At 39.5% G+C, this 27,411-nt stretch overlaps 1 protein-coding gene across 8 annotated transcripts in view; it reads left to right on the forward strand.

Annotated features, from left to right (window-relative positions):
• IKZF1 (IKAROS family zinc finger 1) overlaps positions 1-27,081 on the forward strand; it is a 66,455-nt gene extending 39,374 nt beyond the window's left edge. For 2 of the 8 annotated variants that reach the window (XM_030446158.1, XM_030446159.1), the window contains exons 4-9: positions 6,175-6,234; positions 8,390-8,650; positions 14,514-14,681; positions 16,300-16,425; positions 20,449-20,583; positions 24,824-27,081. In XM_030446158.1, the coding sequence (XP_030302018.1) occupies positions 6,175-6,234; positions 8,390-8,650; positions 14,514-14,681; positions 16,300-16,425; positions 20,449-20,583; positions 24,824-25,530 (1,457 nt within the window). In that variant the 3' untranslated portion in view covers positions 25,531-27,081. The remainder of the gene's footprint in view (positions 1-6,174; positions 6,235-8,389; positions 8,651-14,513; positions 14,682-16,299; positions 16,426-20,448; positions 20,584-24,823) is intronic. The other 6 variants (XM_030446160.1, XM_030446162.1, XM_030446163.1 and 3 more) reach the window with 6 other exon arrangements.
• The last annotated feature ends 330 nt before the right edge of the window (positions 27,082-27,411 follow it).

Genomic DNA, 27,411 nt, shown 5'->3' on the forward strand with positions numbered 1-27,411 from the left:
AATAGTGCTGAGGACATCATCACCATACCTAAATAGTCCCTTGTAAAAGTCCCAAAGTCCACCCTGCTGTCAGTAAAGGCACAGCACATTAAATGTTCATTTGCAAGGGCAAAGTCCTGAGACAGGGTAGCTCTGTGTCACGCCAGGGACAAAATTAAAGATGTGTAAACAGCTCACTGAGATGGAGCATGAAAAGGGGAACGTTTGCAAGGGCTAACTTTGCATTCAGAGGAAGGTACATTTAGGTTCTCTGAAGCAACATACAAAACAGTTCATCTCCCTGTCTATCCCAGTGCCCTACCAGGCACCAAGCTCCTCTGCCTACTGCAGGCAGGAGGAGACTTCATTGCTCCCAAGCAGTAGCTTTCTTCTGCAAGTTAATGACTGCTGTCTTCAGCTGGTGCTGGTCTGGGCAATACCCTCTACACATGTTCAAATTTTTAAAAGATTTTCTCTTTGACAGGCAGGCTTAAAATTCCCCTTCTCATACAGTTCACAGCATTTGTTCATAGATGATCAACTGAGGCATGTAGCTGTGCTTTAGTTGTATTTCTGCATTTTTTAAGCCCTTTTCTTTGGCTAGGGATCCCCACAGTATGCCCTGGGTTTGCAGCAGGGTAAGGATAACTTCCAGCCATTACCCCATGGCTTTATGCAAGAACCTGCCCACCTCTCCCATCTGTGAGGAGTTTCTCTGCTCTCCTTGTTAAATCTCAACCTAGTCACTCCTCTAAACAGAAACCTTTGCAGGTGCACATGCTTTCCGTGTTCTCCCAGACTGCCACGTGTGAGTGCCATTAGCTAGAATTTTGTTGCATTATTTGAGGAGAGGTTGACACCCATGAATTTCACTAAAGCATTCTTTGTGGAAGGATTAGAGAAGCAGGATGCCTTATAAAAGTTAGGCTACCATTTGTCTGAGGCTCTGCTGTGTGAGGAAGAACATAAGTGTCAATGTTGGTGCCTCAAATGTTTCTGAAACAGGTGCCAGACTCGGCACGTAGGCATTTGCATCCACACGGATACACCTGTGTGTGCTGGGAATGTTTTCATACGTGGCAGTGCTTTTACCTCATTGCTGTGTATTGTTACTTGAGGTTACTCTGCTTTTTAAAAAATATCTTGCTAATTGCCTTTTTGCTACTTCCTCATCCTTTAATGCCCATGTTAAAAAAATGTGGTGGAAGCAGAAAAGGCAAAAAACTTGGGTGAGACACTCTGTTCGTGCCATCATTTGTCAGCAATGATGGCATTTTGAAAACCTTCCCAGCTTACTTCTCAAAACAGAAAAGTGTCAGTAGAGTTTGTTACCAGTGAGCATGCAGTTCCCTTAGCTTCACCATGCCAGCAGTAAAAGAAACAGAGTACTTTGTCTAGAGGAAGCATGGGTTACACATACATGTGGAACTCGAGAAATATGTTTAGCAGAGGTTTTCTTGATAATGCTCCTTCTCTCACCTTTAAAACTTAGTTTTACTGGTAATTCAGATAATAAACATCAAGCAGCCAGGTAGTTAGCAGTCTTGAAAAAACAACTTGAATCCAATAGAAAATGGACCAGCACAATAAAGACAATAAAAATGAACCAGATCAGCCCCTTGGCTTGGTTACAGATAACAGCACTTAGCTCCAACTGTCTTTAACCTGACCATCTCTATTCGTACATTAAAGGATTGCCAAAGGTAACAACCAGGGCATTACTGGAATTCTACACCAGGGGCCACTTTTTGTACCTAGAGAGGACACACTTTGCTGGTTGTTTTGCTCACCTGTTTGCATTTGTTATGGCTTGATCTCATTACACTACCCAGGTAACGTGGCCATGTTGATGTGTTTTTGCAGTGCACTGAGCACAGTTCCCTGCCTTGAAGCCAAAGCTGAGTGGTAATGCCAGTGGGCACTGGCATGGGCTGTGGCACACCAGCCACCTCCCTGTCTGCAGCAGCCAGGAGCCCAGCAGTGGAAGGAAATGAAAGTCGTGGGCTATGGCATGGGTGGAGCTCCTCAGACTGGTTGTCCCATGGGAGATAGCTTATCTGGGGACGCCTGTGTTTCTGGAATAATATACATTTGATTGAAAGCCAAAATTACAGTAGGGAAGAAATCAGCTGCCAATGGCTGATTGGCACTTGGTGTCAAAGGAGGGGCAGCACAGACCCCACGAGGAGGATCTCCTTATCCGTCAGCACCAGTTCTCCCTACCTGCAGGTGTGGCCCAGTGGTTCCTGCTACTACTCTTCTTTCTGTTATTTTTATTTCCCTTAAAAAGCCAGCTGAGACTCTCATGAAGACACCTCCATTTTCATCTGTTGCTGCCTCCTCATCATGTGACAGCCTATGGTAAAGACTTAACTCTCTCAAGCCAAATGTTAAGGTGCCAGCACAGCATCACTGGGCTGCCTCACCAGCCCTGGACATCAGCCTCCCACTGTGCTACTGGTATCTCTGGCCTGTGATACAGTGAATGCTGGGACTCTTTTTTCATGGAAACCCTACGTAACAGCTTGTCTAGCATGAGCAGCATGCAGCCTTCTATCTATTGATGTGTTTCTTTTTGAACATAACAATCAGGTTGCGTTCTATGTTCTAACTTTTTAGGCAATTTGGAGCTGGCCTCTAACTTGCAGCATTTTGCATAGGCAGATACCACAAATGCTTGATTAAATGCACAATGCAATGCTTGCTATATGTAGAAAGGAGAGGGCAAACCAGTGATTTTTAACAGCACATGGATGCATTCACTGTTTCTATAGCTAAATAACTAGTTAATTCGGATCAGTCCCACCTATGTTGTGTTGTGTTATCTGAATTTTACTGAAAGGCTGAGGCTGTGGCATTACTAATTATGATTTCTCTTCCCAGACCTTTTGTTGGCCTTTTTCACACCTGCATGTTTCTTCATGTCACTTCATAGGTTCATAAGAGAAAGACTATTAATGGAAGCATAATTTAAGTTAAATAATTGGTGTTTGTTGATGTCAGGCCTAGCTACTGAGCAGTAACTCCTGAAATACTACATGGACAGACAACGTGCTTATTTGCTTTACCTTTCTGAGTATGGCACCCTCCACCAGCAGTGCTCTTAGGAGATGAGAACAGATCCTATGCCATCGTAAATTACCATGATGTAAAAAGAAAAGGGGAAAGGTTTGGATTTCAAGTCATAGCCAAGTGATAGAATTTGGTGTATTGCAAGAAAACCAAATAACTGTTATGTCTTATATCAGAAATAACAGGTGGAATTGCTGGCAATGTTCTGTTTTCTGGATTGTGCACCTGTATGAATTGGAAGATGTCCTGGCTGCTTCTGTTGACACATGTTGGCATGCTGAGGCAATTTATTTTGGCCTGATAGTCTTTTTTCACCTTATTCTGCCTTTTCAGCAACATTTTCTATGCATTTTTAGTTGGTGTTAGGTGGTTAAAGGTTTTGTCCTCCTCACCATAATAGTGCTTATCCACCATTCATATCAGCCTGGTATTGTTGCAGATTCATCTGTCTGGTGGTTAAATGGTTATGGTGCCTTCATGAAAAGCTCTTGTTGGACTTTAAAGCTACCAGTTAAGCATCAGCTAACACCAACAATATAATTCTGTCTTGTCATGAAATAACAAATGAGCCTTTCAAACAAAAAAAATTACAGTCACCCAGATTATTTGAAGCAACCTGAAGAGAGGTCTTTTCTTTGCACTTGGTTACGAAGTACAAGCAAGGCAACAAAATTAGGATTATTGGTCTTATTTTCAGAGAAAGGCTGAAGAATAATTTCTTAAAGGCATGTATATCCCACAAGATGCAGTTAAACAACTGCTGGAAGAAAAGTACTAAAGATTCTTAATTCCTATTAAAAATCAAAGGGAGTTAGGGAATTCTGTTTTTAAAATGCCCCAGAAACTTCAGTGAGATTTTTCTTTCTGTGTTATTCTCTTCACTCCCTTGATAGCTGGGTCTAATGCTTTGTTTCTTCTTTAAAAATCCCACTGGAGAGGAATATGACTTGGGAGGTGAGTATCCCCTTCCAAATGGGATTTTTCTGCCTAGGTACTTAAACCTGTGCTGGTGCAAAATTCTCACAAATGGAATGCCATATCCAAATGCCCATTTCTCTGTCCTTTAAAAGCCACCCTCCACATCCTGTTTCACAGGAGGTCCTTTTGGCTTCTCCTTTCTCCCTGTTCTTTCACTCATTGCAAACTGCCTTCCTTCCCTCTCCACACTCATTAACTCTTTCCAGGGAAGTGTGATCCAGTCTCCTTGCCCTCCATCCTGCCTTCCCGACTGTCCCAGACTGAGTCAAGGGACACTGCTTTTCAGTGATAAATCATATCACCACCACTCTGTACCCCTTTAACTTATACTTTATTTTATTTTATTATTTTTTTTCCCAAAGTCTTGCATAAAACACTATTAACAGTCTTTGTAACACAAATTTCAAAGCTCTTACAAAAATCCTGAGTGAAGCTACCAGTAAACATTAGAGAACACAAAAGACCCACTCTTTGCTCTGCTTTTGTGTAAAATTTCCACACTCTGGGTAGGTAAAAAGGGAGGGTGGCAGAGCTGTCACTTCATTGACACTGGTGCATTCCACATTCCTTGCACAAAAAAGAATGGGGTTAGGTTTAATCTCCCCTGAGTTGTACTAATGTGCACAAAGAGAGTAAAATACAGAGACCTTTAAGATCATCTCCAACAAAACTGAATTTATTTATTAATTTATTTGTTTATTTAAAATAATTAATAACTAATGTCTTAATGGTGTCAGGAGAGACAATGAGAAATTATTACCATGAATTTTTGTGGAGCTACTCTTGATCAGTGAATGAAAGTCAAATTCCCAGGTATTTGTCACACCATCAGTGTTCCAAAAGTGATTTTCCCCATGATAGCAAGGGAGGGATGGGACCTTCTCTCACAAAAGAAATAGAAAACGCTGTTGATATTTATTTTCAACTTAAGTCTCCAAAATAAAATATTTGTATAATCTGCCTTCCCGTTTCTGACTGAGATTTAATAAAAATCCTTAGTATTTATACTGTAGGAGACACACTCCTGCTGTGTCTCCTACATCAGTGGGGCTCTTTTTTTACTATTTTTTATTTGGAAAACAGGTTTGCAAAAATGTTAAGCTTGAAGATGAAGAGGTTTCATTTGATAGTTAAACCTATAAAATCCATAAAATTATTTTATAGGTGGGTTCCCTCACCGTCCAAGAGCTCACACCGTCAAAGTGAACTTTGCACCTGAACTGAGGCCCTCCCATGAGCTGGGCAGCTCAGCTTCATCTGTGTGGAGACTTTCTCTGAGCAACACAGCTATGACAGTCCAGGGGCAAAGCAATGCAGATCTGAAGTGAAGATTGACTGGATCAATATCCCTCTCATTGCTTGTGTCAAGTGATGAACTCCATCAGTGTGCCCCATGGCATGTTAATTTGCACGTGGTTACCCATAATATGCAGGGTGTGATGTGTTTGTGTAACTGATTTTGTGTAGATACATTGTGAAGCTTTAGAAATACAAACAAACATATGCCACTATACAGAGTAATACAGAAATACATACAGAAATTTAAACTCCCTCATCTTCTACTGCATAATACCAGCAGACATGAGAAGAAAAGAGTGCTTGGAGTTTCACTACTTATAACTGCAGTAACTAGAAACAAGGACATGCAAAGGAGACATCTCTGGCACACAATGGTGGAAAAACAAAAGAATTTCATGTTGGCAAAAAAATTAATCTTGAGTGGGAGCGAGCACTGTAAGGGCCTGTGGTTTCCCTGAGGGTTGGAGAAGGCTCTGTTAGATATTATGCTCCGATTGACCCTCTCAAAAAATGTAAGCAAAAATTCCTCTTGATTTCAGCAGGAGTTAACGTGTGAGCAGGGGGAATACCCAGACAACGTTATGCGTTTAGAAAACATGATGAAATTTGTTGGATGCTTTATAAGAAAAGTGCATTTTTACAAATAGGAATTGCTCTGGGCAGGTCAAGATTGTCCTGCCAGCTGTCCTACTGATGGTCCTGCTTCATTCTAAACTGCTTGTGTTGCTTCTGTGATGATAGTTCTGTATTTCTCCCAGGTATTTCTCTTATAGCAATAATGGTATATTTCATGTTTGCTGCTAGCAGTACCACAAACCAGCATCCTGTTTGCCTTCTTTATTGCAGCTGCATACGGGGCAGAAGGCTTTAGGGACTTTCATGCAATAATTCCCAAATCTTTTTCCCGTAAGTATATTTACTAAAAAGCATTTCCATCTAATTCCTACTTTTAAGATTTTTGTTTGTGTCACTTGCTTCTCAGTGATGTCTGTTTGTCTGCATATGTTACCAAAGGGCTTAAGTAGTCTGATCTTTTTGCTTCATTCCCATGTATTTTGTTTTAACTTAACATAAAGCCAACTTCTCCAAATACCTGGCAGTCAAAGCATCTGTAATAGTTTTGTAGAAATATATTTACATTTGAATTATTATTCTCATAATTGAGAGAAAAAAAGTGGTATGAGAATTATGGAACATGTGCCATGTGCTCCAGCCAATTAGTTCCATTTCTTCCATTCAGCACAGTGAAAACAGCAGTATATGGTTGTAGTCTTCTTAATTTGCAGAACAGCTGAGATGATTTCTGTCTATCCAGTCATACCATCATACAGTTTGCAGTCATACCACCATACAATTTGTAAATCATTGTTTGGTCACTGATTTTTAAATTTTATTTCCATATCTCTAAATTATTACCCTTTTTAGGGCACAGATTTCAAAGGAAGAGCTGCTATTTTTGATGTGCACTCATTCCATCTTGCATCTGATTGCTATTAAAAATGCACTATTTGAAAAATCATTAAAGTGTCTAGATTGGTAGACTATATAAAAGGTGTCCAGTCAAGCAGTGTTCAGGAATATGAACACCTTTACACTCAGCGTGGTTCCCAGTAGGATTTTGAGTCAGACAAGCTTGTCAGTCACATCCATGCAGTCCTCCTGGGACACCTAGGAGGCTGCAGGCTGTAGAAGAGAAGGGTTTGTCAAACCTTTCCATTTCAAAGGAATGTCAAGGTCTTTCATTTCTCAGGCAATTATTGCTCACAGCCTAATTACATCATTGCTAGACCACTACTTATGAATAATGCTACCATTACACTACTTTTCCACAGAAGGAAAAGACCTGGCCTTTAATAAGTGAAACAGACCCCTCATATGCTCAGCTTGCCACTAAAGCAAATGCTCTCCTTTTGGGAGAGCAAGAGCAAGTAAGAGATTTTTCACTGAAAGGAAAATAAGATTTGGGGCAATTAAGTGGTCTTTTTCAGCCAAAAAGCCCTGAGTTTTTCACCAAAATTTGCAAATTAGGAAAGGGGGGAATAGTTATAAAAAGAGGGAAATAACTGTAAAGCAGATGTGTCCTATGCAAGATGTCATGCAGTCCTGTGGAGAGAAGAGGAATGAATATTGGCATTAACTCATCTGAATCTTGACCCTTCCCCATAGCATTTACATTTGCTGAATTTATTTCACACCAAGTTTACCAACCAGTGTCTTATCACATGTAGTAAGGCTATGTCAAATTTATACTGGAATTATTCTTGTAGCTTGAAGCAATTGTCACCTATGGAACTGTAACAGAAAAAAATTTATTCCATAAAGGGTAAATAGTACTCCCACCACTTCTGTTGATTTGACTGATATTTAATAGTAGCTCCTGGGTGTAGAGATCCTCCCCTCTTGCTCAGTGATCCTAATCCTGGTGTCCTAAAAACGCAGCTGTGACTCCTATAGTTACAGTAGTGTGACCCCTAATCCTAGCTCTTGTTCTTAAATTCTTCCTTCCATCCTTTCCCACTAATTTCTTTATCAGTGTTCATATTCTTTGCTTTCCCACTGTCTTTCCTTAACTCACAGAACTGCAAACCAAATATTTGGATTCAGTACAACCTTCAAGATGTTCCTGCCAAGTACAGAATATTGCTTTTTCAATGTATTTCCATCCATTGTCTTTGATGAGTTACTTCCTATCACAATTGTTTTGGACAAATCCATGTGAAGTGGATTAATTTTAAGTTTCATTCCAGTAAATCCATGTTGTCAAAATGAGCATTACAAACGCAAAAATCTCAAAGTGACCTAGTAACAGACTTGGAATGTTGCTTGGGAATGTCAGCTCCCTGTATGCCTGATATATGTCTTACTGATATTCACTGTTCATTGCTCCATGTGTTACAAAGTCATCGCATTGCCCACAGAAATGTAGTTGTGTTTGTAGCTTTTATTATTTAGTTATTTTGTAGATGCTGCTTAGAAGTTATCTCCTTTGATGTGCTTGCTTCTTCGTCACCATATTGTTTCTGTAACAAAACTGAGTGGCATCCTGTATTGTTTTTTTCAGCTGGTAATATTAAAATAGAGACTCAGAGTGATGAAGAGAATGGGCGTGCCTGTGAAATGAATGGGGAAGAATGTGCAGAGGATTTACGAATGCTTGATGCCTCGAGAGAGAAAATGAATGGCTCACACAATGGCCCAGGCAGCAAGGCTATGTCAGCAGTTGGAGGCATTCGACTTCCTAATGGAAAGCTAAAATGTGATATCTGTGGGATAATTTGCATCGGCCCCAATGTGCTCATGGTTCACAAACGAAGCCACACTGGTAAGGCTTGCCATAGTTTTTTTCTTTAGTTGACAAGAACTGGCCACACATTAGGAAATAAGACTTCTGTTCTGCATGATGCACGTGTTCACTCTTGCAAGATGATGTAGCATCAGTGGGCATTTGGAACTCGGTTATTTTGGACCAGCAGAGGAACTGGGATTTCTTCTTGATGGCAGTCCATCTAGTCCATTGGGCTAGAAATTGTGCAGCTTGTTACTTTGAAGCTATATGAAAAATTAAAATTAAATAAGTAAGACTTGTTTTATTTCTGAGAACTGATGAAAAAAACCTGTTTGCGGCTAAATCCAAAATCAACACAGTTCTAATCTTACAGACAATGCAACAAATATCATTGTGGATCAGTGATTATGAAAGTGTTAAGGGAACTGTACTGGAGGTCTTAGTTAAAAAAAAAAAAAAAAAAAAAAAAGGATCATTTTAAATCAAAAGTTGCATGAGGTGGAAACAAGTATAGTCACTGGTCAAACCTAGACTAAAGTGTTTGCACTGGAACACTAAAAGATGTATGCAAAGATGTTGTGTGTCATACACATGCCTTTTAATTATACAGTGCTCTGAATCTTCTTGCCTCAATTTTCTAATTTTCTAAATAATCTCAGTACAAAAAAATAAGAGAAAGAAGCAAATGGGGGATATATGAAAATCAGACTTCCAGTCTGAACTCCTGAGGCCAAAGGAGAACTAAATTGTACCATTGTGTTACATAAATTACTTTGAAAATAAACAAATCAACGAATTATTAGGCATTTTTTTGCCTCAGTATCCAGGGAATTTTAAAATATTTTTAACATAAAAACGACCTTCTGATGTTTGGATTCCACTGAGTTAGTCATGCTAGTGAATATGTACATATTTTGTTCCTCCACATCCCCCCAGTCGTGCTTAAAAATTATTTCCCCAAAATTACAGAATTAGTGAAATTAGCACAATATTTTCAGAGTGTAATGGAGAAGCTCCATGGTAAGACACTGAGTATCATCCATCTCCCCCAGTGTTAATGCCTTTGTTTGTAACTGTGGCTGTTCAAGTTCTGGAAGGGTGCAATATCATAACGTGGGTTAGCCATGTTCAGAAGCAGTGCTAGTGCTGGTTAGAAATGCTGCTACATTGCCTACTTCAAAATACCCTTCAATATGATAAATCCTTCTGTCAGGGAAGAGCAGATAGTTATCTTTATTGGAAAAGTCGCAACTAGTTCTCAGAAGAGAGGCTGCAGCCTGCTTCCTAGATACAATAAAGTGCTTGTTGTTCAATTGTTTCATTTTCTTTAATTGAAAGGTAACGTGATCCTTTAAAAATGGATAAATGTATGTATGGAAAATTACTTAGACATGAGGCTTTTCAAACAGACCCACGGGCTTGGGGAGGATTCTGTACTAGCTGAAATAAAATGTTGCAACTTAAAATGCATTTAGATGCAGGAGGTTATGTTCTTGTTTAAGGCAGATGCTGTTTTATTGAAGCTTCCAAGGAGGAAGTTTGTTTTGGCTTCCTGAGGGCCAGAGGCAGTGTTTGCACTGGGGCTGGGTGGCCTCTCTGGGGACACACCTGATTTTAGGTACATGATGGGCAGGCCTGCTCTTTATTCCAGCACCCTGGTTGGTACCCATCAGGCTGAATCTCTGAAGGGTGATCTGGGCTGCCAGTTCCCTAGCACAGCAATCCCAGGGCTACCTCACTGTTTTCCCTGGCACTACCAGGGCTGCTCAAACTCCAGGCCAAGAAGGAGGACTTGTGCCTGCCAAGGGTGCTCAGGGTGCTACAAGGCAAGCACTGTTACTCCAAGACTTTTTTGCCCTTTTCAGAGCCCTCCCTTTGCCAACTGGACCCTCTTTTATTTAGGGACCATAGTTAAAACCTGCAGTGGAAACACCCCAAGAGCTGCATTTTGCTCAGCAGGATGCCCTTATTTACACCTAACAGAACTAGAGGGTGTGAAGTTGAGTCTCTGAATGCTCTTGTGGAAAGAAAGCCTTTGCTTTCCTTCCCAATTCACCTTCAGCTCCTTTTCTGAGCAACTTCTTCCCTTGAGCTCAGGCAGATTTTCGGGGGGATAGCAAGGGAATAGAGGCTCAGAACCACTAGTTTAAATTAAAGGGACATTATGGGGAAACAGCAGTGACTGCTTTTCCTTTCAGCTGTGCTGTGAAAATTAAAGTAGAAATGGGATATACTATTACAGACATTTAACTGACTATGCCGAAGCCCATTTCAATACATGCCTGGTGAAGGAATAAGCCTTGCAAATGAATTACTTTGCTGCTAATTCATGTAAAACCTACACATGCAGTGAGGTTTCCTTAAATAAATATTTGATAAGTGAACAAAACTGTAGCACACTAAAGTGGCAAACTAAAATGACTGCCTGACCTGATAAAAGGCATAATTACTTTTAATGAATACACCTGCCAAATGCAGATATGCAGAGCAGCACCTGATATTTCTGCCCTCTCCTGTCTGCAAGCAGCTGTACAGCACTGACTGCTCCCTAGCACCTTACCTGTTGCTCCTCTCTGCAGAGCAAATCTCTCAGATGCCCAACCCTCCACCCTGCCCTTCCCAAAGGCTTTCAGTATGCTGATTTTCTCCAGCTTACTGCTGCCTTGCTTGGTGTTTAGGAAAAAGGTGATGTAGAAAGGAGAGAGAAATATCATCCTGTTCCCTGGTGCTGAGACCTCAGAGTATAGATTCAGGCTTCACTTGCTCAGTGTGCACATATATGCAATGCATGTGTGCATATGTACATATGTGCATACATAATGCTTCCTTATGTGTACCCTCCTTTAAGTCACCACTTAGTTCACTTATGTCTTGTTAGTTGGGTCTGAATATCTCACATTTATTTAGAAAACTAATGCCAGTTGAAGAGCGAGCACTTAAATAAAGTAAAGTAAAGTAAAATAAAATAAAATAAAATAAAATAAAATAAAATAAAATAAAATAAAATAAAATAAAATAAAATAAAGAAGAAAGAGAGCTATGCACATCTCTTAGTCTTAGGTGATGTTGTTCTTATGCTGGTTAAGAAATCAGAAAGATTTCAATTAAGATGATAAATACTCTTCATGGAATAAATAGTACTCCATTCTCCTGCCAAGCCTTACATATCAAGGCAATGGTGGTTAATTCATTTCGGGATCCTATTGTAGTTTTAGTGCCTGGACAGATATCCATAGCTGCACACCATGCAGTGGAATCAGCCCAGCATAGACGTGTGCTGTGCAGAACTGGAGAGAAAATTATAAGAATACACAGACTTCACTGTTTAAAGAATCACAGAATTGTCACAATTGGAAAAGATCTCTCAGATCAGAGCATCCAACAGTCAACATCCCCCCTCCAATAAAATACATATAGTAATATCTGTATCACCCACTAGAGCATGCCCTGAAGTGAAAAAGATGCATTATGATGCATAAAGTGAAGAGATGCAGTCGGTATTTTTTCTTTCCATCCTGTCCCTTCCCTGTTTGGGGCTATAGTGCCATACCTTCCCTCAGCAACTATCCCCATCCTGGCAGGTCTGGGAGCTTTGCTGGGTTCATAAGGCAGGTGTCCCCCACCCTGGTAGTTGCAGTATGTATGATCAAGGGCTGGCCAAGCTACACATACTTTCAGGGTCTTCAGATGGTGGTGCCATTTCTCTTGTACAGCAATGTGACTGCAGCTTCCCTTGCATTTGATCCCACTGCAAATTTTGTAGAAATATTTGGTATGCAGCAGTCTCATTTGAAGTGCTCCAATCTGTCTGTCTTCTCCAACCAGTGCAAGATTTCACCCTGAAATTGCAAAAGCTGCAGGTTGGAGAAATATTACACTCTTACTGTGCTTTGCTTTTCATTCCTGGAGTACTCTTGTGAGCTTCAGCTTCTCCTCTTATGCTTCTCTGAGTCAGAAATAACAGAAATGTATGCTAGTTGAGTAAGAATTAACCATTTCTTCTTTGTGTCCTCTGTGACAAACTGATTTCTTCATTACTGTTTCAGTCCATTTATGAAAAGTACCTTCCATGCTGAGTAACTGCCCCAAAGATTAAGAGGTAAAGCAGACAGACTCTTACCCATTTTCTTTTTTCCCCAAACAACTGCTGTGCATGGCTTCTGAAGTACATGGCAAAATCCTGTAAGGCTGATCCTGGCATTTTTGAGGGGCACCCCAGCTGAACCACTTACAGATATAGTATAGATGATATAGATGCTACATAGATCTGTAGATGACATAGACCTATCTGATGGATGAAGAAAGGGGCTCAACAGGGACTTTGCTAAACCTGCTTGGATCTCTTGAACCAATGGAAACATCTTGCCATAAAGGAGATAACTTTTCTGTTTGCTGAATGCTAAAGCTGCCAGCCCTTATGGTAGAGTTTGCAGGTTTTTGGGTTGGAACTGCACTACTGTCTAACTGGTTTGCAGCTGTTCCACTGCATTACCCCAAAGTAAAAAATGATCATGTTGCACATATATACACAGTATGGAAATACAAGCATGTCCTAAATGTGCAAAATAGTACGTGATGATTAAGTGAGAGAGAATAAAGTAAATTGCTTAACTTGTGTTTGCTATGTTTTTTAAAAAATATTTTAGCTTCAGCACTGAAATTTTAAATTCAATTTTATTGTTACATAAAGAAAATCAAAACTAAGAACAGGTCACCTCTGGGCTGTTTCTAATATAATCAGTGCATTACTGCTACTACAGCAGACTATATTTATGCCTAAAGAGAAACAGAATTCAGCAAATTAGTTTCAAAGGAATGTTAGACTTAGGCAGAGGCTATGGAGAAATGGGCAGGCAGGAGCAGTGCCTGCTGATGGAGTGCTCTTATGTTTAATTTTTCCTTTACTCCTGTCTACTAAAACTGGAAACATTTTATTTCCTGCTGCCTTAAGAAAAGACCACATCTATCTTAACTTTTCAAAAAATAGCCGAGAGAATAAATGAGCATATTGATTTTAAACAGTTCTAAAAAGCAAAAACCAGCCATATTAATATTTGCAAAGGCTGGTTGATTTGCTTCCTTGAGAGCAGGCAGCAGTTTAGACACACCAAGGCTGTGTTTCTTCAAGTTTTTCCCTGTGTCTGTCCAAAGTGTAGACGAGGAGAGCTCATTTGTGCAGCTCCTCTGTTCATACCCAGAGAAGGGTTGGGACTTCAGCATGGAAGTGCAGGGCTTCTTTTGCACTGTCTTAACTTCTGTGATTTTAGCCTCTCTTTTTCTCTCTGTCTCTGTCTCTTTCCTGATTTGGCTGCTTAGGGACAGACAGGTAATGGAGAAGAAATTGAAAGGGAAAATACAGGGAAAATGTAAATGAAAAGAAGTTATTATAACTGTTATAATGAAGTGCCTTTCATTTAAATATAAGAATGTAACGCTGAAATGAACTTGTGATCCTGAAATGCATTTTTAATGAGTTTCCTTTTTATTTTGCTGCTTCAGTGGCATATTTTAAAGACCCTTTGAAAAAAGCCACATTAAAAACCCCACCAAATGCCACAACATGCAAAATTGGATATTGGTTTATTCCAAAACTGCTGATCAGGAAGAGTGGCTCTTCAACACAAAATGTTGCAGTCACTTTATTTAAATGAGTTTGAATTTGCATTGTGATGTGCCATTCTGATTTAGAAAAAAAAAATTAGATTTTCAGATCAAATTGACCCAGCCAGTGAAGCATTAAGAAACTGGCAGGTTTAGTCTGAAAGCCTCATGTTATATCAAACCTGCAGCCGGTGGAAGTCACAGAGCAGCAGTGAGAAAACAACTTTCTCACTGAAATCTTTCTCTTGTTACCGCGTGAGATTTTTTGTTCTCACATCCTTTCCCGTTCTCCCCGCAGGAGAACGCCCTTTCCAGTGCAATCAGTGTGGAGCCTCCTTCACACAGAAGGGCAACCTTCTGCGCCACATCAAGCTGCACTCGGGTGAAAAGCCCTTCAAGTGTCACCTCTGTAACTATGCCTGCCGGCGCAGGGATGCCCTCACTGGGCACCTGAGGACCCACTCAGGTAAGTGAAGGTTTGGGGCTGTCCAGGGCCTGCTCGGCACCACACCCATCGAGGAGATGGGGGTGTTCATGGCCACCAAGCCAAGCAGATCTTCTCACCCTGAGGAGGCGAGGAGTCCCATGTTGGGATTATCCAAGATGTGAGTTGGGTGCAGTGTTTTACTAGCAAAGAAATGACTAAACACATCTCCCAGTCACAATCCTTCACCAGAAGGACTGTTTTTTTCCCAGGCTTCCTGGATGACTAGAATTTTCTCTATTAGGATTTCATTTTACAATCCTCATCTGAGTAACCCATTTTATGGAGCTATGAGCATGAGTTAAAGCTGAGGGATATTTTAGTGTTTGCGTGGCATTTATCCACATATAGAGATGAAATGAGATCTAAACACAGTAGGTTTAATTCACAAAGTCTCAAAATCCTCCTGTCTGGTAGTCATTCTTGATCAAGGACTGAATATCACCTGCAACATTTAGCAGAAGTTATTTGTTGCTCCTTTTTTTTAACAAGTGCTTTCAAAGAGAAAGGGTGGGGAAGAGGGAGGGGTGGGACAGAAGAAGATAACAATCTTTAAAAAAAAGAGTACTCTGCTAGAGTTTTTCAGTGTCTTATCTCTACAGTAATATGGAGTTCTGAATAAATACTTTTGAATAGCTTCACTTTTCCATTACCACAAAACTTTGATTTACAGAAGCCATAGTCACACACCTTCTGTGAAGCAAAACTAATTTAGCTCCTTTAAAGTGCCTTTAAAAACAGAATGTTGCCTCATCTAGTTTCTCAAGGTAAACCAGAAATGCAAATTGTTATTTGGATAGGAGACTTCCAAAACTCACTGCTGGTATTAACACTGATAACTACTTGCAGATGTTGGCTTTGGGACCAAGGTCTGAGTACCAGAAGGGGAGCTCATAAAGTGAGCACACAATTAAGGAACTGCTTACACATAAAATTGTGAAATCACAGATAAAGCAACAGTATTGTCGTGCTAATACAAAATTCAGGTCCAGAAGTCCATGAAAGTGCATTATTACTGTGTAATCCCTGAAACTACCTACATCTGGATCGATGTAATACAGAAAAAACTTTTGTTGTAGCATTTCTCTTGAATTCTCAGAAGCAGAAAACATGTGAAATCTGACACTGTCTTAAAAGGATGGGGCTGCTTCTGGTTACATCAGAACCAGCCTTGGGCAGGTGTCCCTACCTACACCAGCAGTTCCCTTGTTAGCTGCTTCTTGAGGGAGATGGGCACTAAAGGAAGTGTACTCAGACATTTGAAGGTGTCTCAGTTTCTAACCTGTGTAGATGCTGTTTTTGAAGATTTCATGTCACAATCCCTATCTGATGAGAATCATGAAATCATTTTGCAGCACCCACAGAACTGGCCTATTGATGTAAAGATACACAATTAGTTTTCCATTAGTTTTTCTTCTTGTTGTTTTTCTGGTTGGTTTGTTGGATTTTGTTTTTTTAACTGAAAAAATCTTTCTTCAGTTCACCACAGCATAAGTTTATTTTTGGAGTGTTTTGTTTTTTTTTTCCTGTTATTCATACCATTATTAATATGCTGTTGAACACCTCATCTGAATCTCTCAACTAATTGTGTTCTCTCCAGTTGGCAAACCCCATAAGTGTGGATACTGTGGTCGCAGCTATAAGCAGCGCAGCTCTTTGGAAGAACATAAAGAACGCTGCCATAACTACCTGCAAACCATGAACATCTCAAGCAGCCTTTATTCAGGTAACAAACGTGTCCATTTGGGGATTAATGCTGTCCTGTCATGTAGGCAGAAAAAGAAGTGCAAAAGGAACAGTAGTACCATTTATGGCAACTTTTGCATTGTAGAGGTGTGCATGCACGCACATATGTATGATATTGCATATGGATTCATTTTAGATTTGATAAATAGTTAGCCAAGCTAAAAAAACAGTCAGGGGCAAAACACTTGCAAAACCTGAAAAACTTTAGATGACCATATCAAAACAGTATGACTGCATCATCTCATCATCTTTCCCTTTTCCTTGGAGTCAAGTATCTCAGTACTCTTGTGGATGTGTTCTTGATAATGACTTAGTATCAGTGCTCTGGTAGGGTTGCAGAATATTCTGCTTTGCACATCCTCTGCCTTCCCCAGGCCCAGCTTATGGGACTTACTTGAGCACTAGGGCCAACTCATCTAGCAAGGATGAGCCACCTGTCTTAGATCTTGCTCTTCCAAACAAGAAGACATGGAGCCAAACAAGAGGCACTTAATTTAGCCATCTTGACAGAGACAGTCCAGAAAGGCTAATAATTTGTGGACACCCTTTTTCCCAACCTCCCTTTTCAAATTAAACAGGAAGGAGGCAAAGAGCTGTTGTGCTATTCTGAGAGGCTGGTCTCGTGATGAAGATAAAGTCCATTTCCTAGAGAATATAAAATCTAAACCTATGCCCAGATACAGAGCAAGCAGATATTGGGGTTTGGATTTTTTTTTAAACAAAGATCCTAAAGATCTATATGGGATTGCTCACAGTAAACTACCATACAAATCCCTTTGCATGTGCAGTTTTAGACAGAGAATATAAGAACTGCTTCTGCGTGGAGTTTAAGCCCATCCAGTAAATTAAATTGCTTGAGTACCTTTTTGGTCCTGTCAGTGCATTTGGTTTTTCAAATGACAGAAAAGGAAGGTTTGACCTATTTGCAATGATTCCTCCTTTACTGTTTTATATCTGGACAGAACCTGAAGATGTTTTTACATGCTAACAAATAACATAAAGTATATGCACATAATGATAGAAGTGAATACAGGTGAGATGCTTCTGGCAGAGAGCACGTTGGAGCAGTGCCCCTCCTAATTATAATGAGAGGCTGGAGAATGTACAGATAGAAAAGCTCAATATAATGTACAGTAAGCTGCAATATATATTCCTCGAAGAGGTGATAGGATTCAGAAGCAAATATTCTGTCTTGGGATTTCTGTGTCTGCCATATGGATTTGAATTCCTGCATGCAGAACATGAAAATCTGTGTGAGTAACTGAACTACTACTAAAGTCTTGTTAAGTAAAAATATCTAAATGAAACTTCTGTCAGGAATCATAAACTCCAGTAAGATAGAACACAATTTTAGAAATAGACCTTTGTTTATAGCAAGTCATGACATAAGAGTTGATGCTAACTTAGGATTCTACTTCACTACAAATATACAATTTTGCCCTATTTACATTATTTCCCTTAGAAATCCTAAGACTGAAATGTACAATTTAACAGTTGACAATGAGTGGATATCCTTCTGGGATTTTTAGTGCTTTCTACATTGTATCTAGAAAAGCAAGTAGATATACTAACACTGTTCTTGTAATATTTCAAAGTGTGATATGGGGTTATTAGAACCATCATTGAGGCCTCATTTGCCCCCTCCCTCCTCTCCATTTTTTTTTTTGTTCTGATTCTAAAAAGTTGGTATAAAAATCTGACAAAGCCTCCAATTTGACATTCTGCTACAGCAGAATTGCTTTTGACACCATTTTGAAAATATATTGCACGGTATACAGAAAAACCAAATGTCATTTGAAAGGACTTTAAAGCTTCTAAATCTCACAGATATAATTTAGAAAGTACTTCAGTAAGAGAAAGATCCAGCAAAAAGGAGTAAGGAAAGGAACAAGAGATTGAACTTACATTTTAACTTTTTTTGTGCTTTATTTAAGAGGAGGTTAAGCATGAAATTAAGGACCTGCTGAATTTAATGAATTTTAAATTTTATTTCATAAGACTAAAATCTCACTGTCCGTGTGAAGTTCTTCTCTTAATGATATTATTTGGAGTTTTGCATTTGAGTTGGGTAGAAGCGTGTTGAAGTCTTACTGGGCCTATATAAAATAACAGAATAAATAGTTTTAAAAAAGGTCGGTTACAATTCTTCAGTTACTTGTGAATTTTCCTTTGGGAAGTGAAATTTTGAGAACTCTTAAATTTTTTTAGTTCACAGACACCAAATTACAGGAAAAAAAATTATTGAGTAAATTTCACTGATGTTCAGTTGCAAAGACTTAAAATTAGTACTTAATTAGATTAACACTTTTTTAATGGCATTTTAAAATGCTTGAATACCTGCCTTAGCTTCTCTTCAGTTTATTAGAAATTAAATCTGACTATATCCTAAGGAGGTATTTTCTGATAATTTCTGCTTTTAGCTAAAAATTCAGTCTTTTGCTTTCCTGATAAATGGGCTGCTTTGAAGCATTCTCTGGAAGTCTCATCTTGAGGTGGAATCTGGGAACCTTAGTCTGCACACCATGCTGGCATACATTTGTTTAGTGATGACTGGGTACCATCAATGTCCTTCGCTTTTCTGCACCTTTATGTCCACATTCTTATCTTGCATGGGTCACAATCCTGAGCATCTTACTTGTTTGTGGCATAATTCCACAAGGCTCACTGTCAGTGTCACTGTCACTCCAGTATGTGCTGCTCTATCAAGGACTCAAGAGCCAGTTGTGTGCTCCTCAGTTGGATATTGCCAGGCTGTGCTCTCTAGGACATTTCACTTGTTCCTTCAAGTTATCCACCAGACCATGATTTCACGTATTTCAGGAACAATGAAACTTCCACCATCATCCTTTTATGGCAGGGGTATATTGCCAAAAAAACGTGGCAGAGAACATACTTACAGTGTGTTCTCAACTACTGAGAAACACCCAGGTGCCAGGCACTGCAAACTAATAAATCCAATGATAAATTCTCAGCAGGAACAATGCAAATGTGCAGGCAAAATGCAGCAGAACAGTGAATCAAAATCTGAAAACCATCCTTAATAACAGCTCACAACTTCAAGAAAATATCCATTTCCTAGCAGCAGGTAAAAGTAAAATTAATCCCTTTCTCTCCTGTCTCTGACTTACCTGGTCAGAAAAAGAAAGAAAAAAAAAACCAAAACAGTTGTGCTGTTACCTTGCTGCATATGATCTTTCCTTTTGACTCTGGGAGTCAGAAAAATCTTTCCATACACTTTCCATAGTCATTGTTTTGACTATCCATTTTCATACACCCCTTCTGTTCCTGCAGGAAAATACTGTAGCAAAATTTAAGGAAGGAGAAATAGTCTCCCTTTCTTAGAGCCACACACCTAAGCTCCTTTTTAATTCTACAGTGTCTCAGCAACAGCAGGAGGTTGGAAAACAGGTTTGAGTATTACAAATCAGTGGTTCCACTGTAGATGTGACTTTATCAACTTAAATTGTCATTTAAAGTCTGAAATGGCACCGAGGGAAGTACAGAAATATTTACCAGGGAAACAGAAAAAGGGGTGGGGAGAAGGGTTGGTGTAGTTTGCAAATCTGTCTTGCACTGCTGGACTTGAGAAGTTTGTCCTTGTTTCCTGCTAACGAAGGTGGTTCCCCTGGGAGAGGTGCAGAGGGAGAGTGTGGGGTGGCAGCAGGAGGGTGAGAAGATGAATGCTTTGTGTCCAGTATTCTGTTAGGACCTCAGTTATTTACAGAGGCTGTAGAGCAAGGGTGGAGTGATTACGTTATGTACAGGCAGATGCCTTGCAGTTTCAGTCTCATTTTTGTGTCCTAAATAAGGGAAACATGACCACAGATTAATCAGCATGAGGGCCTTACCAAGAGTCAGCAGTGTCCTGTGCCTTCAGCGGTGAGCTCCTCCTTCCTGCTGGTTGGGAGCTGAAAGAAATCACCTGAGAAACAATACCTGAAGACAACGGTTCCATTAAAATGGAACAAGCATGCCTAACCCTTCTGATGTCATTTGATTTCAGTCATAAAAGAGGAAAATAACCAGAGTGAAATGGCTGAAGACCTGTGCAAGATAGGGTCAGAAAGATCCCTCGTGCTGGATAGACTAGCAAGTAACGTCGCCAAACGTAAGAGCTCTATGCCTCAGAAATTTGTTGGTAAGAGTTAAACGTTTGCTGTCTCCTAAAAAAAATAAAACAAAACCAAAGGCAAATATCACAGGATTTGTACTTTTGCTTTATGATTTTACTTGGTTTATTAAATTAGCAATAAGTATCTTTACAGAAACAGAAACAGCAATGTTTTGAGAAAAAACAGCCACACTTCTCCAGCATGTATTTTTGCATGTTTAATTTTCCACATCTGGAGATCAATTTTAAGTCCTTCTCTTGAATTTTTTTTTAATGCTCATGAACCAGATCATTACAAGATCTGGAGAGGCTTTTGAAGGTGCCTTAAGAACCTGAAGACAGGAACAGAAATCTCCTATTGGGAAAGCATTTGACCACACTTTCAGGGTGATTTTGTTAACTTCTTGGATGACATCCAGGTCTAGGCATACTGGCATTTGTGAAAGCATTTGTGAATATTTGAGCATAGGCTGGATAATATTCTTCATAAAATCTGTATACTTCTACAGCCCAAAATGACCATGGAAAAAAATAAAACTAGGCATGAGAAAAATCCTTACATGAAAAGATCTTTGAGGACATTCTATAAATGATGGAAAAGCTTCATGCCCATTTGCACATTGTAGTTTTTTGTTTTAATGAAAACTCGAGGCTATACCCACAAAAAGGGAGGTTGCACCTATGATGTTTTGTTTGGTGAGCCTGTACAAAGTAGGTTATATCAGTTTTTCAAAAATGAGACCCACAGACAATATTTTGTCAGCAATATAGTTAGGCCTAAATTAATAAAAAGATTAGAGGACAGAATATACTTATAACTGGCTAGGTTCTTTTATAATTCTCTGAATATTCATTTATAGTATTCTGTAAGACACATCCAAAGAAAACAGAATTCTATGGGGGGAAAAAAACAGGTTAGGAAGGTCTTCAGTCAAAAGTCAAGACAAAAAATGACCAGTTCATGAGACAGAATTTCTCAATATACTTTCTTCAATGGGGACACAAGGGTGAAAGTACTTCTGAGACAATAAAAGGGAAATCCCAGCTACATCAGGAAGTGGTGTAACAAAAGGTTTGGAATGAAAGTTCAATATTGTCTTCAAGTCCAAAGGCAACAATTCCAGCAGGTAATCAAGGATAAGAAATATATGCTTATGAAAGGACAGAAGTTTTAGTAGAGATAGTTACCAAAAATATATCAATTATGTGAGGCAAACATTATTTACTTAGTAACTCCAGTAACTGATTGCATTAGGCAAAATGCTAATTCAGTGAAAGCTCTGGGAAGACCAGATGTGTTAAAATGTAAAAGGCACTAGCAAGTAACTTGTATGCAATATATCCAGGGGTGTGGACTAGCTTTTTCTTCTCCTTTTCTCTCTTCACCCTGAGAAATCATAAAGACAGCCAGTTTAACTATAAGTTTTAGGAGGGCAAAGTTTTCTGTCAGTTATTTATTCAGAGTCCAGTGTAGGAAGACAGCCTATTGACAGCAGATATTTATGGAAATCTGCTAACCTTCAAAAGGATGAACTTTTCTGACAAGAAAATGCCCCTGAATCCTTTCCTTTCCAGTCCTCACCTGCTGCTTCATGTAATAGGCTCATTCCTGATTAACACAAGGTTGGGTTGGCTGGTCAGGGGAGCTTTTGGGTAATAAAACATGTTTATTGCTGTAAATCACCGTGTCATCCCAATCCTCGTGTTGAATTCCAGGGAGAAGGAGGAAATGGCATTCTTTGCATAAGGGAAAGATTGTCTTCTGCTTCACTACTTTTTCTCAATTCATTGCCTTTCAAAAGTGAGATTTTTTTCAACAAATAAGCCAGTTACCTGTAAAATTGTCTCTGTATTCCAAACTGGAATATCTCCCAGACACCAGAGCAGAACTGGGCCATCCAAATGAGTGAGAACTTTAGCCAAGGTTGACATGCTTTTACCATGTTAAAACAAACAACAGGCAGCAAAGTGAGGGGTTAAAAACAGCAAAGAAAAGGAAAAAGTACTCACATACACTGAGTGCATTTTTACTATCTAGGTACCTGCTGCAGAAGCCTGAGCAGTGCAAAGCTTGAAGCGCATCACACCATTAGCAGTTTAATTTACTTATGCTCTAATAACCACAGAAATGAGCTATTATTTTTAATGAGTGCAAGTATTACCTGCATTGCCCAGATATAGAAATGATACCTGCCTACCTCGAGTTTGTGTCTGTTTCAGGCAGTCTGCTTGGAAACAATTTTTTTCTTATAAGCACTGGTCTTCTCAGTCCAACTACTGACTAGTTATGCTACATAAAGCAAATACTACCCAAGAAACAGCTATTAAAATCATGCCCTCTGAATGCCCAAAATTTTGTGTATAATGACAACCAGTCCCACTTTTTTGTGGTATACACTACCCATGGAATACAAACAATTTTGACCTCCTTTTTTTCCCACTTGAGTGAAGGATATACAAACATATTAGGAGAGTTTTTTGATACTTAAGTTTTTCACAATGCCTATTGTGAATCTTAAGCTTCAAAGACAACTACAGCATTAGAAAGGGTAAATCTGGAAGAAAAAAAAAAAAGAATCCAACCCAGTTAGAAGGGTGCTCAAATTAGCAGCACATATAACAGAGAGGAAACAAGAGGAAGTAGAAGCTTGTGCAGAGCAGCTAGAAGGTGTCTGTACCCATACCCTACATCTCTTATAGGAACTTAAGCAATGATCAGAGGGTTTCTTTCTCTGCTTGCAGAACATGGACACACTTGTGTGAAACCATATCTGATGGGAAATGTAGACTGCAAGACTTTCTACTCTTTTGCCCCATCGTTGCAATATTGTTATGCTGGAAGATTCCTGGGCTCTTCACTGACTTTGAATAGAAACTATGAATAGAAACTGGAGGGGGAAATTGTTGTTGATAAATTAATTTGCCAATCTCCTGGTAGATTTTCCATGCTCATATTTGCATTTCTTTTCAACAAATTAGGACTTTCCAGGGCCTATCAGCAAATGTTATATTGATTAGGAAATGGTGACAGCACCCCAAAGAGATGTTTGTGGCTTTCAGTGAATTTCCCAGGATCTGTTAAACTAGAACATCCATCCAGACTGCATACTGACAGACACTGAGACCCTGTTGGGATTTTTTTTTAACCTCTTTAAATGTACATAAATTTATTAGGGCCTGATAGTAACAGTAATGTCTTGCCCTATTCTTGCCCTGTTCTTGTTCATAAAATCAGCACCTGTGCATTTAAGTAGTTTTTCTCTCTCCTAACTTTTACCTTCTCTGTTTTTCTAAGTCCTATCTGTCCAGAAATTTTGAGAAATTGTAGTGAAACTTAGTGCTTAAATTAACTAGGGTATCCAGCTGGAGGTATATTAGTGCAGTCTGATGTTATAATAATAAGGGGTACTCTCTTACATTTGGGATCCCAAATCATACTCAAAGTTAAAAGTAAAAGTAATCATGCTCTATATGTTTTTTTACCTCACAGGATAATGAGGCTAAAAAACTTTCCATGAGGTAAATTTTTTCTATGGCTGTTGGTGGTTCCTGACACAAATTTTTAGGGACATCGGTAGCTTCTAATACTGTGTCTAATATGGCTTACTTAAAACACAAGGTGTGGTGAGGAAGTGACAATATGAAAATATAATTTTTTCATTATTTTTCTCCCATATTAGAGATGACCACATTGCCCATGTGGGCAATTTGTAAGAAACTGAAGGACGAAAACTAAACCATACAATTTACAGTGCACAATTGAAGTTTTTTAGAGAAAAATACTGAAAATGTGCTTCATTGCACAAAGGCAATGTTCACTGTAACTGTGTTGGTAAACTGTCTCCACTAACCGGAAAGGCATTCCTCAGCTCACTGCAGGAGTAAGATGAGAGAGTCCTGTTAGAAAGGAGAAATAATCTTGTCAAAAATCCTGTTAGAAAGGATCCACTCAATCTGCAGCTTCCACGAATCCCCATATATTTATTTCTAGAGTCTGTTTTCATCCATTTGCTTTTCCAAAAGTGCTTTTTTCAAATTATGTTACAGGTTAAAAAAACAAACAAACAAAAAAAACACAAACAGAGAAAAACAACTAACCTTTTTTTCTGACCACCTCTGTTAGAGAAGTATGAATAACTCAGGTGAATTGCAGAGGTGGATTTGAGCAGCTCTTCTCTTGCACGTTGCTGTTTTATTGATCCATGGTGTTTTGTTCCTTGATTATATAGGAATCATCCCTCTAAATCCTGACTGTTTTTCCCTGCAGGTGAGAAATGCCTGCCCGATCTTCCATACGATGCCACCACCAACTATGAGAAAGAGAACGAGATCATGCAGACCCACGTTATAGACCAGGCCATTAACAACGCCATCAGTTACCTGGGGGCAGAGTCCTTGCGTCCCCTTGTCCAGACACCGCCGGGTGGTTCCGAGGTGGTCCCTGTCATCAGCCCCATGTATCAGCTCCACAAACCTCTGGGGGACAGCCAGGCTCGCTCCAACCACGCAGCTCAGGACAGCGCAGTGGAGAACTTGTTGCTGCTTTCCAAAGCCAAATCCGTCTCCTCGGAGCGGGATGCCTCTCCCAGCAACAGCTGCCAAGACTCAACAGATACAGAGAGCAATAATGAGGAGCGCAGTGGTTTAATTTACCTGACAAACCACATAGGTCCCCACGCAAGAAACGGCATCTCTATAAAAGAAGAAAGCAGGCAATACGATGTCTTGAGGGCAGGTACTGACAATTCCCAGGATGCTTTCAAGGTGATCAGCAACAGCGGGGAGCAGGTGAAAGTTTACAAGTGCGAACACTGTCGAGTCCTTTTCCTGGATCACGTGATGTATACGATCCATATGGGCTGCCACGGGTTCCGTGATCCTTTTGAATGCAACATGTGTGGTTACCACAGCCAGGACAGGTACGAATTCTCTTCCCACATAACTCGAGGGGAGCACCGTTTCCACATGAGTTAAAGCTGCTCCTCACCAGCTGCGTTACTGGAGCTGCATGAGCCACAGCAGCAACAAAGCACAAGGCGACTGGACAGAAAAAGTAACAAGAGGATCAAAAGTGCAGGTGTCTCCACAAGAAAATATTTTCCTTTTGGTAGCATGCAGTCCAAATCAGTTTTCTAAAATGAGTACTAAAGTTTTTACTGAAAATGTCTGATCACCAAAAACCTTTAGTAACCTAAGTAGGAGCTTTTTGTAGTCACATAGTTGAAAGCCCTTCCCTTAACTGATGCTTCTTGCAAACCTGCCTTGCCAAAACTGTAAATCATGCACAGGATGCACCACATGGACAAGGACACAACAAGCAGGAGTGGCCAAGCCTTTTCTCTTAAAACCCTTAGCACAGAGCTCTTACACCAGACTTTTAAAATTTTTTTTAACTTTCTGGTATTATTTGACTCTTTTGGGATGATTAAAAGATGGAGAGGCTCATCTCAGATGACTTCACACACAACTGGGGGTGGGATGGGATCCCCCAGCCAGAGGGTCTTGAATTGCTTTGGTGGTAAAAAGTAGAACTTCTCCATCTCCAAAGGTGCTGCTGGCACATCACGGCACACCTTGTTTGTGTCACCAGGCAGGCAAGCAGGTATATGAAAGATAGAAGAAACACCCTTGTAATGTACTCTGTGAAGTATGAATTGCATTTAATGTATAGAAAAAGGGTATTGTTGGCTCTTCTTTTAATAAATGTTCTCCCTCCCTATCCAATAAAAGACCACTTTTTGTTAAGCAACCCCTCCTCTCTCTGCATAAACGTTACAGAGATGTATTTAATTTTTCTTTCATGTTTTAGTTATTTAGAAATGTATGATGTACAACTGAGAAAAGCACTAGCTAGAAATACTTTTGGGAAAGAGTCTTTATGTGCATTTTTCATCTTTTTAAAATGCTTGGTAAATATCCACATGTCCTTCTCTTACATACAAAAAAAAAATTCCATTTGCTTGCACAGAAGATGTCTTGTAGATTATTTGGCTCTACTTGTAAGTGTCTCACTTAATTATTTTTAAAGCACTGAGCTGAATTAAACCAGCCAGTCAAAATGTGTAACCTTCTCCATTTCTCCTGGAACTTGCTGTTTAATGAGGGACCAAGCCCCACAAAGGTGCTGAGAACTCTGGCTTCCTATTCAACAAATCATTTCCCCATGTGCTTTAAGTTACTTTTATTTCACCAGAACTAATCCTAAGATTTAAAACAAAATTATGTTTTGCTGAATGGAGACCAGACACTGCAGCACTTTGCAGAGTTCAGTAAAATCCAGAGCTTACTCCACAGTGGGTTCTGCTGCAGATATTGTAATTTCAGTTAGAATTAAAACTTCTATGATTAAAAGATTTTAACCTCAAACACAGCTGATATTAAAAAAAAAATATTTTTCTCATCATCTTTTTGACTTACTCTTCCCAGTTGTTCATTCCTCTCCGTGAACACTCTCATACTTAGTTTAAGATTGGGCAAAAAAGAAATTTTTGCAGCTGCATAAAAATCTGTCATCAACGCTGCAATACTTCCTGGGCAAAAGTTGTAAAAATAACCCATCTTATTAACTTAATGTATAAATATCTCCACTCTGCATAATAAATGGATATTGTTCAATAAACATAAACATTAAACTAACAAGACCAGCAGCCTTGTCAGACAGGTCCACAATCTTCACTCTTAAGTGCCTGCAAGCACACGTACTTATTATGAAAGAAATTCAATGAAACCATAAACTCTTGTACTTAGGCCAATTTGGCCTGAAACGTGAAGCTATATTTGATATACATTTCCTGTATGTACACACTAATACAGACACACAGAGTTCCTTCTTGTGCTTTCACTTTTGCTGGTGCA

This window comes from Calypte anna, chromosome 2, assembly GCF_003957555.1.
Source record: "Calypte anna isolate BGI_N300 chromosome 2, bCalAnn1_v1.p, whole genome shotgun sequence".
NCBI lineage: Eukaryota > Metazoa > Chordata > Aves > Apodiformes > Trochilidae > Calypte > Calypte anna.